This window comes from Impatiens glandulifera, chromosome 8 (genome assembly GCF_907164915.1).
Source record: "Impatiens glandulifera chromosome 8, dImpGla2.1, whole genome shotgun sequence".
NCBI classification, from domain to species: Eukaryota; Viridiplantae; Streptophyta; class Magnoliopsida; order Ericales; family Balsaminaceae; genus Impatiens; species Impatiens glandulifera.
In genome coordinates, this window is record NC_061869.1 from 6,201,717 (window position 1) to 6,216,340 (window position 14,624).

The 14,624-nt window shown below is 27.9% G+C and overlaps 3 protein-coding genes across 6 annotated transcripts; 2 read left to right on the forward strand and 1 right to left on the reverse strand.

The window, feature by feature from the left end:
- Positions 1-315: 315 nt before the first annotated feature.
- On the forward strand, positions 316-3,520 carry LOC124912105 (serine carboxypeptidase-like 45). Of its 2 annotated transcripts, XM_047452663.1 has the most exons (10): positions 316-609; positions 696-797; positions 886-981; positions 1,057-1,149; positions 1,794-1,870; positions 1,957-2,247; positions 2,401-2,528; positions 2,626-2,718; positions 2,805-2,922; positions 3,074-3,520. In XM_047452663.1, exons 1-10 carry the CDS (start codon positions 369-371, stop codon positions 3,227-3,229), a joined length of 1,395 nt encoding a protein of 464 aa, XP_047308619.1. In that variant the 5' UTR covers positions 316-368; the 3' UTR covers positions 3,230-3,520. The 2 variants fall into 2 exon arrangements, with proteins under 2 accessions (XP_047308619.1, XP_047308620.1); XM_047452664.1 differs by lacking the exon at positions 1,057-1,149.
- A 2,864-nt stretch (positions 3,521-6,384) lies between these two features.
- Positions 6,385-8,700, forward strand: LOC124912643 (probable mediator of RNA polymerase II transcription subunit 26b). 3 transcript variants are annotated; one of them, XM_047453289.1, is made up of 9 exons: positions 6,385-6,955; positions 7,031-7,099; positions 7,182-7,264; positions 7,507-7,559; positions 7,652-7,791; positions 7,880-7,907; positions 8,011-8,207; positions 8,294-8,369; positions 8,443-8,700. In XM_047453289.1, exons 1-9 carry the CDS (start codon positions 6,527-6,529, stop codon positions 8,538-8,540), a joined length of 1,173 nt encoding a protein of 390 aa, XP_047309245.1. In that variant the 5' UTR covers positions 6,385-6,526; the 3' UTR covers positions 8,541-8,700. The 3 variants fall into 3 exon arrangements, with proteins under 3 accessions (XP_047309245.1, XP_047309244.1, XP_047309246.1); XM_047453288.1 differs by having other exon boundaries at positions 8,457-8,700; XM_047453290.1 differs by having other exon boundaries at positions 8,062-8,207; positions 8,457-8,700.
- Positions 8,701-13,686: 4,986 nt separating this feature from the next.
- Positions 13,687-14,063, reverse strand: LOC124911125. The gene has a single exon (XM_047451568.1). It carries the CDS (start codon positions 14,041-14,043, stop codon positions 13,705-13,707), a length of 339 nt encoding a protein of 112 aa, XP_047307524.1. The 5' UTR covers positions 14,044-14,063; the 3' UTR covers positions 13,687-13,704.
- Positions 14,064-14,624: the final 561 nt, after the last annotated feature.

Sequence of the window (14,624 nt, forward strand, 5' to 3'; positions counted from 1 at the left end):
TACTCAATTCAAAATCAAAATATTAAAATATATTTTATTTTAAATTATTTTATTTATTTAACATTATATATTAATACTTTATAAGTTTTTTTTATAAAATAAATAACACTTTAAAATTATCCCCAACCATCTAAATAATTAGATAATGAGTAACTCAAATCCAACTTTTCATATGATGACCAACCTAAACTTATTATTAAAAATTCAAAACATCTTATTTTTGACTTAAACAATATTATTTATTGAAAAAAAAAATCCAAATCATATATTATTGGGGAATGTGGATTAGATAATTCACCAATTTACAATCAAAAATCAATCATTTTTCTCTCTCTCACTATAACTTCAAATAAATATCTGCAAGAAGAATGTGGTTTTTTGGATGGTTTATAATAATTTGTGCTACAAATTTAACCTTATTTACATCCGCCGACAGAATAATTAGCTTTCCCGGTCAACCACAGGTTGATTACCAGCAATTTTCCGGTTACATCGCCGTTAACGACGCCGGCGCCGGCCATGGAAAAACAGACAGATCCCTTTTCTATTACTTTGTTGAAGCTCAAACTGATCCATCTTCTAAGCCCCTTGTTCTATGGCTTAATGGAGGTTATTTCATTTCTCTTCGATTAAACTTCGATTGTTATGTTATTTCGATTATGGGTTCGAGTCTTCACACACAAATATTTTTACAGGTCCGGGTTGTTCATCAGTTGGGTCTGGAGCATTTATTGAACATGGACCTTTTAAGCTAAGTGGAGAAGTGTTGATTAAGAATGAATATAGTTGGAATAAAGGTAGTTTATGATAAGTCATATGAATCTACATTAAAATTTTGTTATATTTAAGTCATAATTAATGTTAATATTTTTTTTTTAATTTTAGTTGCAAATATGTTATATTTGGATTCACCAGCAGGAGTTGGTTTCTCATACTCTACCAATGACTCATTCTATAAAGGACTGAATGATACAATAACGGGTATTACTATTTTTTTTTAATAAAAATGTTAGTTTTGCGATTAGAGATGCGATGTTCTTGTTGTTTTCTTGACAGCTAGAGATAATCTTATTTTTCTTGAGCGATGGCTTGAAAAATTTCCAGAATATAAGAATCGCGATTTCTTCTTGACCGGGGAGAGCTATGCAGGTATGTCAATTTCAATTCAATTTAGAGAATCTAGAAAAATAAAATGTTCTAGAAATTAGTTCACCACATGTTATTTGGAATTAAGCTTGAAAATCAATTTCAAGTTGTCTTTTTTATATGATTTTGTTAGCATTTTTCTAGCTTGTGGATTATTTTTAAGAGACATTTTATTCATCCAATCAAAACAACCAAATGAAAAGGGGAAATAACATAGAAAAATGTGATAATGGCAATAACACTGATCCAAATTTTGATCAATCGAGTTAAATTGAAGTTGCGAAAATATATACTCAGATATGTAGTGAAGAACGGTTTATGGAATCGGATATTCCCTAGTTCTTGAATCTCTTAGTTCTGAATATTTATATGTAATACTACTATCTTTCTGATCAATTATCTGAGTTGATGATTAGATCTTTCAACCTTTATCGACAGTCTTTGAGCATGAATAAATATTAACGTTCTAATAAATAAAATGATGATAATAGGTATATGGGTTGAGATCTAATCCTAATATACTAATTTACTATTTGTTTATTTAACGAAGTAGTAAATGATATTTCTCTTTTACATTAATATATTTTGTTTCATTTTTTATATATATATATATATATATATTTAAAAAAAAAATTGTCTCCCGGCAGGTCATTATGTTCCACAATTAGCACAGTTGATTCTTGAATCCAAACCAAAGTTAAACCTAAAGCTCAAGGCCGTAGCAGTGAGTACTGATGAAATTATTAATCTTTGAGACAATGAATTAATGAATTTGATGAATAATATACAATGAATGGTGATGGCATGCAGATAGGAAATCCACTTTTGGAGTTCGACATTGATTTAAACTCAAGGGCAGAGTTCTTTTGGTCACATGGACTCATATCAGATTCAACATATGATCAATTCACTAGGGTTTGCAATTGTTCCCAGATTACGAGACAAATCCAATTAACTCGCGCTTTAACCCCTGTTTGTAAAAGAGTCATCATTCTTGTCCAATCCGAACTCAGTTTATTTGTCGATAAATACGATGTCACTCTTGACATATGCTTGTCTTCGTCTATCCTATCTCTACAAGCCGCCACTCTTGATCAATTGGTATGTATCTATGTTCCCAATTCTTTTTTTAATTTTGTGACATGTTCTTTTATAAATAGACATATTGTAATATATTAAATTTTGTATTCAATGCTTCAACTTATATGCTCTATATTTTTATATGTGACAATCTCTTTATTTTTCTCGCTATAGCAAGATCCACAACAGGTCGATGTATCATGTGCTGAAGACGAGGCAATGAAATACCTTAATAGGGCAGATGTACAAAATTCTTTCCATGCCAAACTTGTTGGTGTACTTAATTGGACCATTTGTACCGAGTAATTATTTCTAAACACGTTTCTTTCTCATGGATGAACAAAAACAGACTTAGATTTTTAAGGATGAAATGAAGAGTTTATGTAAGTTTTTCTATAGTGTTGTAGATTACCAAGTTAACAACCTAGAGACGCCAATTTCTCCGGTCCTAAGCTTTTTATTGAAATCCGGAACAAGAGTCCTTGTTTATAGGTAAATCGATCAATCTCTTGTTTATTCAAACTATTTGTTATATCTTAATTTGTTCGACTTGTTTGACTCTTTGTTCGATATATTAGTGGAGATCGAGATTCGGTTATCCCATTAACTGGGACTCGCACGATTGTCAATATGTTGGCCAAAGATTTGGGATTGAACACGAGTGTGCCATACAAGGCATGGTTCGACGGTAAACAAGTGAGTTAGTCCCGATTGTTGTTTTTTTGTTTGATTTTATGAATTAGGTTAAAAAAATATTAAGTTGAAAGGAATATAGCATTAAGTGAATTATTTAATTATTTTTGTTTTAATTTAATATGCAATAAATTTTATTTAATTAATTAAATAGGTTGCTGGATGGACACAAGTGTATGGGGATGTGCTCTCCTTTGCAACAATAAGAGGGGGTGCTCATGAAGCTCCATTCACGCAGCCAAAGAGATCTCTTGCTCTTTTCACTACATTTTTGGGTGGAAAACCCTTGCCCGGGTCGCCACTCCGTTGACAATAATGTTGGCACGAAGAGAACTTGTTTGAACTCTTGATCCGATTTCTCGTCCAATCCTCGAAATGAAAAATGTGTTGGAAAAAGTAAAAATATATATATACATGATTTGCTTGTCAATGGTCAAGTTAGGCTCTTGTGTTATAATTTTATATTTCTGTTTTAAAGTGAGATTATAATTTCTACAATTTACTTCGATTAAGTGTAAGGTTGTTGTCATTTATGAGCATACTTGATACCAAAAGAATTCATTAATGTACCCTTGTAAGTTGTAACCCTTCTAATGGAATAAGTGTGATTTGAAATTACCTAATCTTGACTAAATATTCATAGTCTAAAATTAATTCATAAAATCTCCCATAGTCTACCAAAGATTTGATTTTTTTTATTATTGGTCTCAAATACAAAATGGGTTTATAAATTTTGGGCAGTCCAACTATAATGCCCTACCCTGCATTTTTTTTTGTCATGTATTTAGTAACTAATTTATCATATTAAGTCTTGTCTAAAATTAATAAATTCAAATTTTATTAAGAAGTAAGAATGCCTTATGAAGTGAGTGGGTTGTAGTAGCTTCTTAAAATAAAAATAAAAAAAAATCTAATTTGATCGACTGGTTTAATAAAAACATGTTTTTAATAAATTTTAGTAACAGCTTAGTGTTGAATGTTTTAAAGAGAAATTTAGCAAAAAATTAAAAACTAAATCTATCAATATGACTAATATTTAATATTTTTTGCATGTAATATTGGACCTTCTTGACTATTATGTCCACAATTAATTAATCAATTGTTGGTTAATTTCAATGAACCTTCTTGTTTGGTATGAACATTAGTAGAAAGGGTTGACTACAAATATAGGAGAAAATTCCTCAAAGATATAAGTTATAACTAATATTGAAAAAGATATTAAGAGGTAGTAATGATGTCAATTTAATTAGAGTTTTAATTAATGTTCTTCAAGAACATATCATTTAGATTAAAGTCAGGGATGGATTGCTCTCAAGTCATTGGAAAGGATAGAGTTTCATAAATTTGGCATTTAGCAATTATTATTTATACATTGAAATTAAGTTATCAAGACAAAAATTATTTGAACAAAAGTCAAATGATGATTCCAGCCAAATATCTTGTTGATCAATTTCATTATTTTATTGGGATCTAATTGTAATTCATTTATTCTACAATGGAACATAAATTAGAGTTTGGGTAATTTGAAAAAAAATTATGGTTGATTTAAAAAAATATATAAAGAAAAAATTAAAGATAAAATGAATGTATAAATATGAATTTTGTCTTTCTTTTTTTATAAAAAAATGATAGAAGTAAAACAGTGAACTAAATTTGAGAAAAATAAAAAATTAGGTAGTATTGTCACATTTTTATCGAAAAAAAATAAAATTTTATTTATTTTATTATTATTATTTTTTTGGGGTTGAGTTGAAGTCAACTTAATCCATTAACAGATCTGACCATGTTCGCGAGAGAATTATTTTGTATTACGCCTTTCAAACTTCGGATTTGGGGTGTCTTAGGCGAAAATATAGTTTTTATCTTTTTTTTTATTTGATAGGTTACATTAAAAATATTAAATTTTGTATTATATTTATTATAAATAAGTTGGTTAAATATTATAATAATTTTCTTTTTTTCATTTTTAAGTTAAACCTTGACAAATTCAAATTATGTTGTTAGTATGAAATGTCACATAAACAAATTTGGAAAAGCTAATTCAATAGGTTTTGTCCACAAAATAAATTCAATAGTTAAATATTCCAATATTAGTTAAAATTAGTACTAGCTTGTAAATAACAAAAAGAAGTAAAATATTTTGCCTATTTGAACTCAAACTCAAGCAACACTAAAAAGAAGTAAAATCACAACCATGTCTATCTCTATGTTGTTTTTTCTTACTTTTAACCTAAAAAGCATATATGCATTTATAACTTATATATAATATATATATTTTTGAATAAATTCAATTTTGTTGCTAAGAATTCCAAAATATCCCATTTTATGACTCATTTATATATAAAGGTAGTTTTAGATTAGTTAATTGAATAAAACAACAAAACAAAAACATTGAAAAATAATGAATCTCAATCTCAACACACACTAAAACAAATAAAATCACAACCAATATCTATCTTTTTGTTCTTTTTCTTACTTAAGCCTAAAAAGCAAATAATACACTTATAATTTATTATCACTTTCCTTTTATTTTTGAATAGATACAAATTTATCACTAAAAATCTCCAATGATAAATTCCAAACAAAAGTCTCCTCAGACTCTCTCCCAATATCTTAAAATAATTAAATTATTTTGGAATGATCTTATGTCATGATAAAGTGATATTAAAATATTTGGATTTAATATTTAAAAAAATATTAAAATCACATCTTATAATATTTTTTATATTTAAACACTAAAATTTTAATTTATGTTTAGTGAGTAGTTGAATAAATTAATATCTATATAATTTCACCTAATAGTTACTTTTTTTTATTTGAGTTAATTTGCAAAGAGATAAGCATAATAACATGGCTTAATTTATATATTTTTAATTATTTGACTTATAATTAAGCAATTTTTAATAAGTTCACCTAAAAACTTGATGAGTTATTAGACTATTTGAATAACTTTTGGGTTATTTGAGAAAAAAAATATTTAATATAAAAATAAATTAATTTAATTTTTTTAATATTTTATATTTGAGAAATAACTTCAAATAATCCTTGTCATACCTACTAAGATTTATTTAATCTAAATTTAAGATTTTTTACCTTAACATTGTCATTTATTAATTTTATTTTGTCTCTATGGTCTAAAATTAATTACTATATTTCCCAAATCCAACATAAAGTTATTACACTCTCTCTCTATATATTTTTTTATTTTTTTTATTTGTTTGAACAAATAATGAATGACAAAATTCTAAACCGGGTAAAGTAAACCGCTTTCCGGTTTGAAATAGAACAAACCCGTTCTTTTTGCTGATCACCTGCCCCTGTTCATTCTTCTTCTTCTTCATTCAACCAAAGTCTTTGAGATTTCTACATAAATAAAAATATGGGATTTCTTCTGGTTTCTATTCTATCTGATCGCTATCAGATACAGTAAAAAAAGAAGGGTCTTTCTCTTCGGAGAATTTCATTTATCTCCGGTTGTTACATCTTCTTCTCCGGCGAATCTGATACTCGGGTTTTCATTTTCTATTAGAATTCAGGAACTTGATATCTGTTCTTCTCTGTTTTGTTTGATCTTATCTGGGTTCTTCCCAGATTTCATTTTCATCCCATGAATCAATCTGAAAACCTAGATTACTGGAGGAGATACTTTCGGAGTTCAAATTTCGACTTATTCTGCATAATTGATCAAGCTATTAAGTTGGTTTCATTGGATTGTCCAAAGGAGTTTAAATTAAGACGAGATGGGATAGCAGAAACTTTGTTTTCTTGTCATTTAGAACGATGTATAGGTTGTGATGGTCTTGAATATTTGAGTCCCAATGAAAATGATGAATCTGTAACAACAACAACAACAAGAACAATCCCTATTGAGAATGGTGTTAGTAAGGAAAACAAGATTACAACTGGTAAAGATGATAAAACTAGGAGTTTTAGCTATGGAGAAGCTGAAACATTGACTGATGAAATTGATAAAGAGAATTTGATTATTAAGGAAGTCATGAGGATGAAGATGATTCTTGATAACAGTTCAAATGAGGTTTCAATTTTCATCTCTATTTTGATTTGATTTGATTTGTTTGGTTTAGTTTATGATTTCATTTTGGATTTACAGACTGAATTTAATGTATTAAATTCATTGAAGAAACTCCAATTGATGGATTTGTCTGTTGATATTCTGCAGGTATGTTTAGTTTTCAAATTTCATGTTTTTTATAACATGTTCTTATTACTAACTACTAATGTTTTTTTTTTATCTTCATCAGACAACTGAGATTGGGAAATCGGTTAATGTGACTAGGAAACATCCAAATAAGGAGATTCATAATTTGGCGCGAAAGCTGATAGAGTAAGTAATCCTTGATTATGCGCATTGATTGTGTTTTTATTCGATTGTTTTGATTGTTGTCGGGGATCTAATTATTAACACCAAGATGTCACACGTGTTCTTTGTCGTATTTGCGAGCACGAGGATTATAATCTTGTCGTGTTGTGTCTAGTTACTTTGAAGGCTTCCTAAAATGACTTTAGTATGTCTATGATTATTTATTGTTCCAATTATTTGGTAAATTTGTCTAATGTGAATTGCAGAGTGTGGAGGAAAATGGTTGATGGATTGATGCATATGACAACTACTTTCACGGGTATAAATTTGCTTCCAATGAGAGTTACATTTTTTAAGTGCTTAATTTATTTTTGTTCTTTTCTATGATGACATGATCTTGTCTTTTTTTAGAAGTTACTCCACAATCTTGCAACCCCAATGTGGTTAACGAGGAGGAAGAGGAGGACGAGGAAGAAGAAGGGTTGCCAGCTCCTCCAATAGATGACTTTGTGTTCCTACGAACATATACATCGACTATGGAGTTATCCAATGTATGTGCTATGTGTTTTTAAGTTTAAATACGCGTAAATTGAAGTAACAAAGAGTTTGACAAGTTCTTCATTTTTGCTTTTGGTGAAGTTCTTCGATGAAATTGATGAAGATGGAAGTGAGTTTCATTAATTTCTTACAATATACACTTGTTCTTTGATTAGGCTTTTGCCTCTTTTTTTTTTCTATATAGCCCATTTTAAAAGATTCATTTTTTTAAGATATTGCTGAATTACAACCGACCAACCATTTTAATACAATAAGGAAACCAGGCCAAACTCTTCATAAGCGTAAGGAACAAGTTGAAGTTGAGATAGTACAAGAGAAGAAAGAAAAAGTCTTGATAAAGAAACCGAATTTCATCATTAAGCAACAAAAGAAGTCTTCAATTTCTATGGAATCGGAATCACAACTTGATGTGAGTACCAACTACTATTAACACTTAATTGGTCATCTATTGATCTCTTAACAATGTTAAATTTTTTGTGTGTTTGATTTTTTAAGAGGAAATCTACAACCATGCTCGACGATAGAAAGCTCGAGAGCACTAAGAGGAGGCCCTATCAAGAAAATGACGAGTGTATACTTTCTCTTGGATTATTATTATCAATATTTCTTTTGTTGTCGATTTTAAGAGGTTAAGATATATTTAGTTACTTTCTTGCAGCCAAGAAACGGCGAACAGGACATGCCATGGAAATGCAAGATCTTCCTAAACGAGGAGGGACGGGACAAAGAAGTTCGCATTTGAAGCCTGACGATTCTAAGGCTAAGAATGGCCGGAGATAGCAAAATGTAGGCACATTGTGTCTTAGTTGAGTTTAATGGAGATCTTTAAGTTAACTAACTCCTTTGTGCATTATCCTTGACTTATTTTCATTTTTTTTGTGATGGTCATAAGACATTATTTCTTTCTCACAATTAGACATGACAAAGATTTTAGATTTGCACAAAATTTAGTGCAATTGAAGGTATAGAGTTACAAATCTTTATAAGAACAATACTTGTACCATGAAAGAAAAAAACAGAATTTCTTCTATATGTTACTATAACTCACTTATTCGAATATCAAATAATAAGAGCATGACAAAAAGAAGAGTATATATATTAACTATTTAAAATATTAATTATTAAGATAAAAAATATATGTATTAAATATTCAAAAACAAATCAAATTAATAAGTGCCAACTCTTTTTATATGTTAAAACTATTAATTATTTCTATTAATAAATGGATAAAATATAACTATAACCCCCAAGAATCGCTCCATCCATAGCTTAGCACGACACGGACATGTGACAATATGGGAATACATCAAAGAATATAACGCAGGGTGACTCGAAATTCAATACATTTCAACATTGATTTGCGTGTCAAACTTTTTTTTAAAGAAAAGATTATTGTAAAAGATTTTTAAAATAATACCTAGGAGCTTTGGAATTAATCATGTAAAAATAATTAATTTTGTTCAAACTTTAATAATCTGGGGACCAAATAACAATTTCGATAAAAACCCGGTTTAAATTAATTAAACATAACTAATTAAAAAAATTATTTATTCGAAATCAGAGTCGCCAAATGATTTTAGGAAAATCAATAAAATGATACGTGTATAAACGTATTTATACCAGAATTTTTTTAAGGGGTTCGATTTTTTGTTACGCTCGGGAAAAAGCTTTCGCGCTATTTCCTTCGCGCCCGTCAAAGGACGGTTTTAAAATTTTAAAATAAACAAGGTCGGTATATTTAAAATTTATTTATAACATTTAATTTCTTGGATTAGTAGTCTATGGGTCCTAAGAAATTATAGATTTAGATTGCGTAAATAATTACATAAATTTATTTAGAAGAAAGTACATACGATTGCGTTGATATTATATTGAGTAAAACCCTGAAAAACATCATAAAATTATTAGAATTTAAAAATAAATTCCAAATGGGACCTTATCCAAAATATTGGTTTATGAAATATCCCTGAAAATATTTAAATATCATTTTCTGACCTTTCAGGATTATTTGAAAATGAATTCGGGTTCCAAAATAACAAAAATAATTTTAGATTTTGCAAAGTGGAACCAAACAGGCCTTAGGATCAGAGTCCTAAGGTCTAGACCGGGGTGGTTTGGACTAGGGCTCGGGTGCACGGGTCAAGGGACCGGGGGGCTCGGTCCTAAAATCAGGCTGTTAGGTCCTAGGTCTAGGTTTTATCGGTCGTGGACCTAGGAGACTCGGTCTCAGGTTAAACTTCTCGGTCCGAGGTTAGAAACCTCGGTCGGATGTGTCGGTCCCTACTCAAGAACACTGGTCTTGAGTCTCGATCCTAGCTCACGAACAACGGTCTTGTGTCTCGATCCTAGCTCAAGAACATCGGTCCTTGGTTTCGGTTCTCGATTCAGATCGAAAATTCTCTGTCCTATTTCTCGGTCTTAGGACTAAGTGTTTTTCATTTGGCATGAAAAAATTGCAGGTCTCATAACTTTTGATACATATCATGGAATCATGATTTGTAAGTTGCAGATGATTCATATGATTATGAAGAACAAATGCCCTAACCTAATCACAATCATTCCATCTTTACAAAGCTCAATTTTTAAAAACCATTTTTAGTTCAAAATTTGGGATCTTTTAAATTAGGCCATTTCAAGGTCTGGTTTTTGTTTAATTAGATTTGAAATGATGAATATAGTTCAACACAACCAAAACAAGAATATTAAAGCATTACTGTAACAGTTTTTTAAGATGAAATTCAAACTCAAAAATTTGAAAAATACAGTTTGATCAAACTTTATCGAAATGATGTTACAGTCATCTGGATATCATCCTAAGATGTTATGCAACTATTTGAATAAAAAAATCAAGATTAAAACTCAAGAACATGAATTTTCAAAAATCCAGAATTTTGATTCAAATTTTTGAAACTTTTGTTTTAAGTTGATTTGATCAATTCTTTTTTAATAAAAGTTCATACATGATATAAAGAGTGATTCTAAACAAAGAACACACAATTCATTCTTGGAACATATCAAACCGATCAAACTTGAAAATTTTGAAAAAATTCATATGTTTAATCACAAATCGATATACAGAGGTTATGGATTCATACCAACAGCTGGAGAACACCCCTTGGATGTGTTGGAAACTTTCTAGAATCCTGGATCAGAGATGTGGTGGCCGGGGCAAGTTTTCAAAAAAACCAGTTCGCCGGAATTCCTTGGCTCTTTGATGTGAATCAGGATATGTTGTGATTGTTTGATGTTTTGATAGAGAAACGTCAAAGGAGTATTTATTGTATGTTTATGTCGGTTGAGGAGGTCGAATTCAAGTTCAAATTGATGATCGATCTTATCCATAATTCTATCCTCAGTCGTGGTAGCCTAGTTCTAGGATAAGGTAGGGTAAATAAGTTTAGGGATGTTGTAGGAAATGATAAGACGAACATGTAGGAAGAAAAATCAGAGGATAAGCTTAAGAAACGAAGGAGCTTGACCTTTTAGAAGAATCGTCGTTGATCAGTTGCGATTTCAGCGAGCGTCTTGTTCTAGCGAAGAAAAAGACCCAAAACGACGTCGTTACGTGGCGTCGTTTTGCGTTCCGTCAGCGTTTGGCAATCTCAGCTAATAGGTTAGTCCTTCATGTTAGTTGATCCGGTGGAGCGGTGCGCACTAGCTTCGTTACATCCGACTGTGTGGCGCGTTCTTAGGTGTTTGATGAAAATTCAGCACTAATTTGATGGCTGATATCTTGGTTGTAACAATTAAACAAAATTTCAGCCACACTAGATTATCAGTTTAATTTTTAATAAAAGAGTTATTTAAAATCGAATTTTAATCATTTTTGTATTTTTTCATCAAAATTTTCATTAATTTTTGTTTTGAAAACTTAATCAAAATTATGTTCATTTTTTTATTTTATTTTTTTTTAACTTTGAAGTATTTATTTAATTGTTTTTAAGTTATAAACTATACATATTGATTAAATTCCAATTAATAATTTTAACCTATTCTTGAGTTTAATTTAGGTAAAATAAATATAATATTTTATCTTCAAAATACTTTTAAATTTTTGAATAATTTTTTTAATTATGATTTAATTATCACAATAATAATAGTTAATCCTAACTTGACTTTTAATCTATTTTTTTAGATTATTTTGAATTTAAAAATTCAAAAAAAATATTTTAATATTATTAAAATTAATGATATTATTTTTAAAAGAAGGTATATCAAATTTTCTTAATTACAATAATAAATACTTGTAATATATATTCAAACATTAAGTAAAATAATTGATGATACTATATTAGTATTTAGTTTATAATAGAAGTTTAAAATGTCATTATAATTTATATACACCATTATAAATAAAAATAATAAAAATATTATATTATTAATTATTTGTTTCATCTTTTTATATATATATAAATATTATATTATATTAACATTTATTATCTTTGGGAGGGAGAATGAGAGAATAATAATACAATGGGGGGCGATTTAATTATTAGTTGAAAATTAAATAATTTTTCTCTTTTTTCTATTTTTTTTTTTAAAACCAATGATATGCACCTTATTTCCTCACTTATCACTCTTCTATATTATATTTATTGAATTATTTATAAAAATAATTAATAATTTTGAAATATCAATAAAAAAAATTTTAATACATTTTATTTTAAAATATTTATGCATATTTTTTATTTTAATAATTAATGTTAATATTTTAAAAAACTAATTATATTATTTAAAATATATTATTAAATAAATAAGTTTAAAAAATTGAAAAATATTCATAAAAATAAGATAATAAAACATATTAAAAAATAAAATAAAAAGTTTATTTAATTAAGGGTGATAGACTTATTTTAATATTTCATACTTATTTTAAAATAAATAAAAAATATATGGTCCGTTTAAAAACAAATTAACTTTTTTAACATATAACAATATTTAATCTAAATTATCAAATAAGTTATTAAAAAAATATTAATTTAAAAAAAATAAAAAATATATTGTCCAAACCTAACTTCACGGTTAACAAAAGAAATAGAACCCAATTTATTTAAAAAATAATATAAAACTTATTATAAAATTAAGAAAAAAATATTAATTACTTTTTTAAGTTAAAGTAAATATTATGGATTATGTCATTTTAAGTGAATCCTAAATAAAAGACATGCAAAGTTTGATTTTCATTTAAAACTTAACTTTTTTTTTATTAATATATATTAATAATTTTTTTAATTTATATAAAACATCTCATTTCCTTAGGTCTTGTTTGGATTCAGATTTTTTTAAAAACCTAGAAGGAGAAAATAAATAATAATTGTTGATGATTTTGATGAGTTGATGATTATTTTTGGTAAAAAAGTTTAAAAGATATTGATATATATAAATAAAATAAATAATAATAATTTAAAATATAAAGTATTTTAGGTCTTGTTCTCTTTGGGTTTTTAAAAAACCCACCTCAAATCAATTTCCAATCAATCACTTCTTAACAATAACATCACTCATTTCATTAACCAAAATAATAAAATACCCTCTATTTTAAATTATTATTTTTTATTTTATTCATATATTAATACTCTTTAAGTCTTTTTATCAAAAATAATCATCACCTCCTCAAAATCATCACCAATTATTACTTTTTTCCCTCTCTAGGTTTTTCAAAAATTTCAATCCGAACAAGGTTTTAGTATTTTGATTAATGAAATTAGTGATGTGATAGTTGAAAAACAATCAATTTAATTTTATTGAGTTTTTAAAACTAAAAAAGAACGAGTCCTTAGAAAGAATTTTGAGTGTAAAAAAAAGAGAAAAAGAATCATGCAAACCATCTTTAGTGGTTAAAAAATAATTCACTCTCTTGTCACATTCTTTTCATTTTTTCAAAAAAAATAATTTTAAAAGATATTTTATGAAAGAGAAAGTTTAAGTTTCAATCCATCATCATCTTCTTCCACTTTCCTCTTCTTCTTCTCACGCCTGAAATCTTCCCACTCAAATGTAGGAACCCAATTACTTCCGGCGATTTTCCGATCTCCTGCACGCCGCGGAGGCGGCGGCGATAGCGATGAAGAACACGGCGACAACTTAATCTTCTTGCTGGCCGCGGCATCTTCTTTCATCAGCTCTTTCAACCGGCGATCGCGAGCGTTCTTGAAATCTCGAATAATCGAGAAGAATTTCTCCATCTTTTCTGTTTCTCTCTTCTCCCCTTCATCATCGCCGCCGATCATCTCTTCGTTTTCCATTTCTACCCTTCCGGTGAATGATGCTGCGATCTGAATTTTAAAGACTAACGGATGGTTTATATTTAATTACACCTAAAAGTTGGTCTAACTGACCAACCTACCCCTACCCTACTTTTTATTCAGATTTTTGTAAAAATTAAAAAAAAAAAGTAATGTTTTAATTAATTTATTAAGTAATTGAATTATTATAATAAAATGTGATATATGAATACTCTTATGATGGAGGGGTGACGTAAAATAAAATAATTTTTATTTTTAAATGGTTATTCAATTAATTAAAAATTAAAAAGTACATCTATTTTTAATTTAAAAAGTATTTCTAGATAAATTTAAATACATTACTTGTTATAAAATTTAATATTACGATGAGTTTGATGAATTTTAAAAGAGTTTGAGTAGACATAAAAAAAAAATTAAAATTATGGATAAAATGAATGAATAAATATAAATTTATAATTTTTTTTAATTAAAAAAATAAATAGCTAACTCAATTTTATTTTTTTTGGTGTCATCTCATCTTTTATCTTTTTTTTGTCAAATTATTTTAATATATTATATTTAGATAATGTCATAATTTTAAT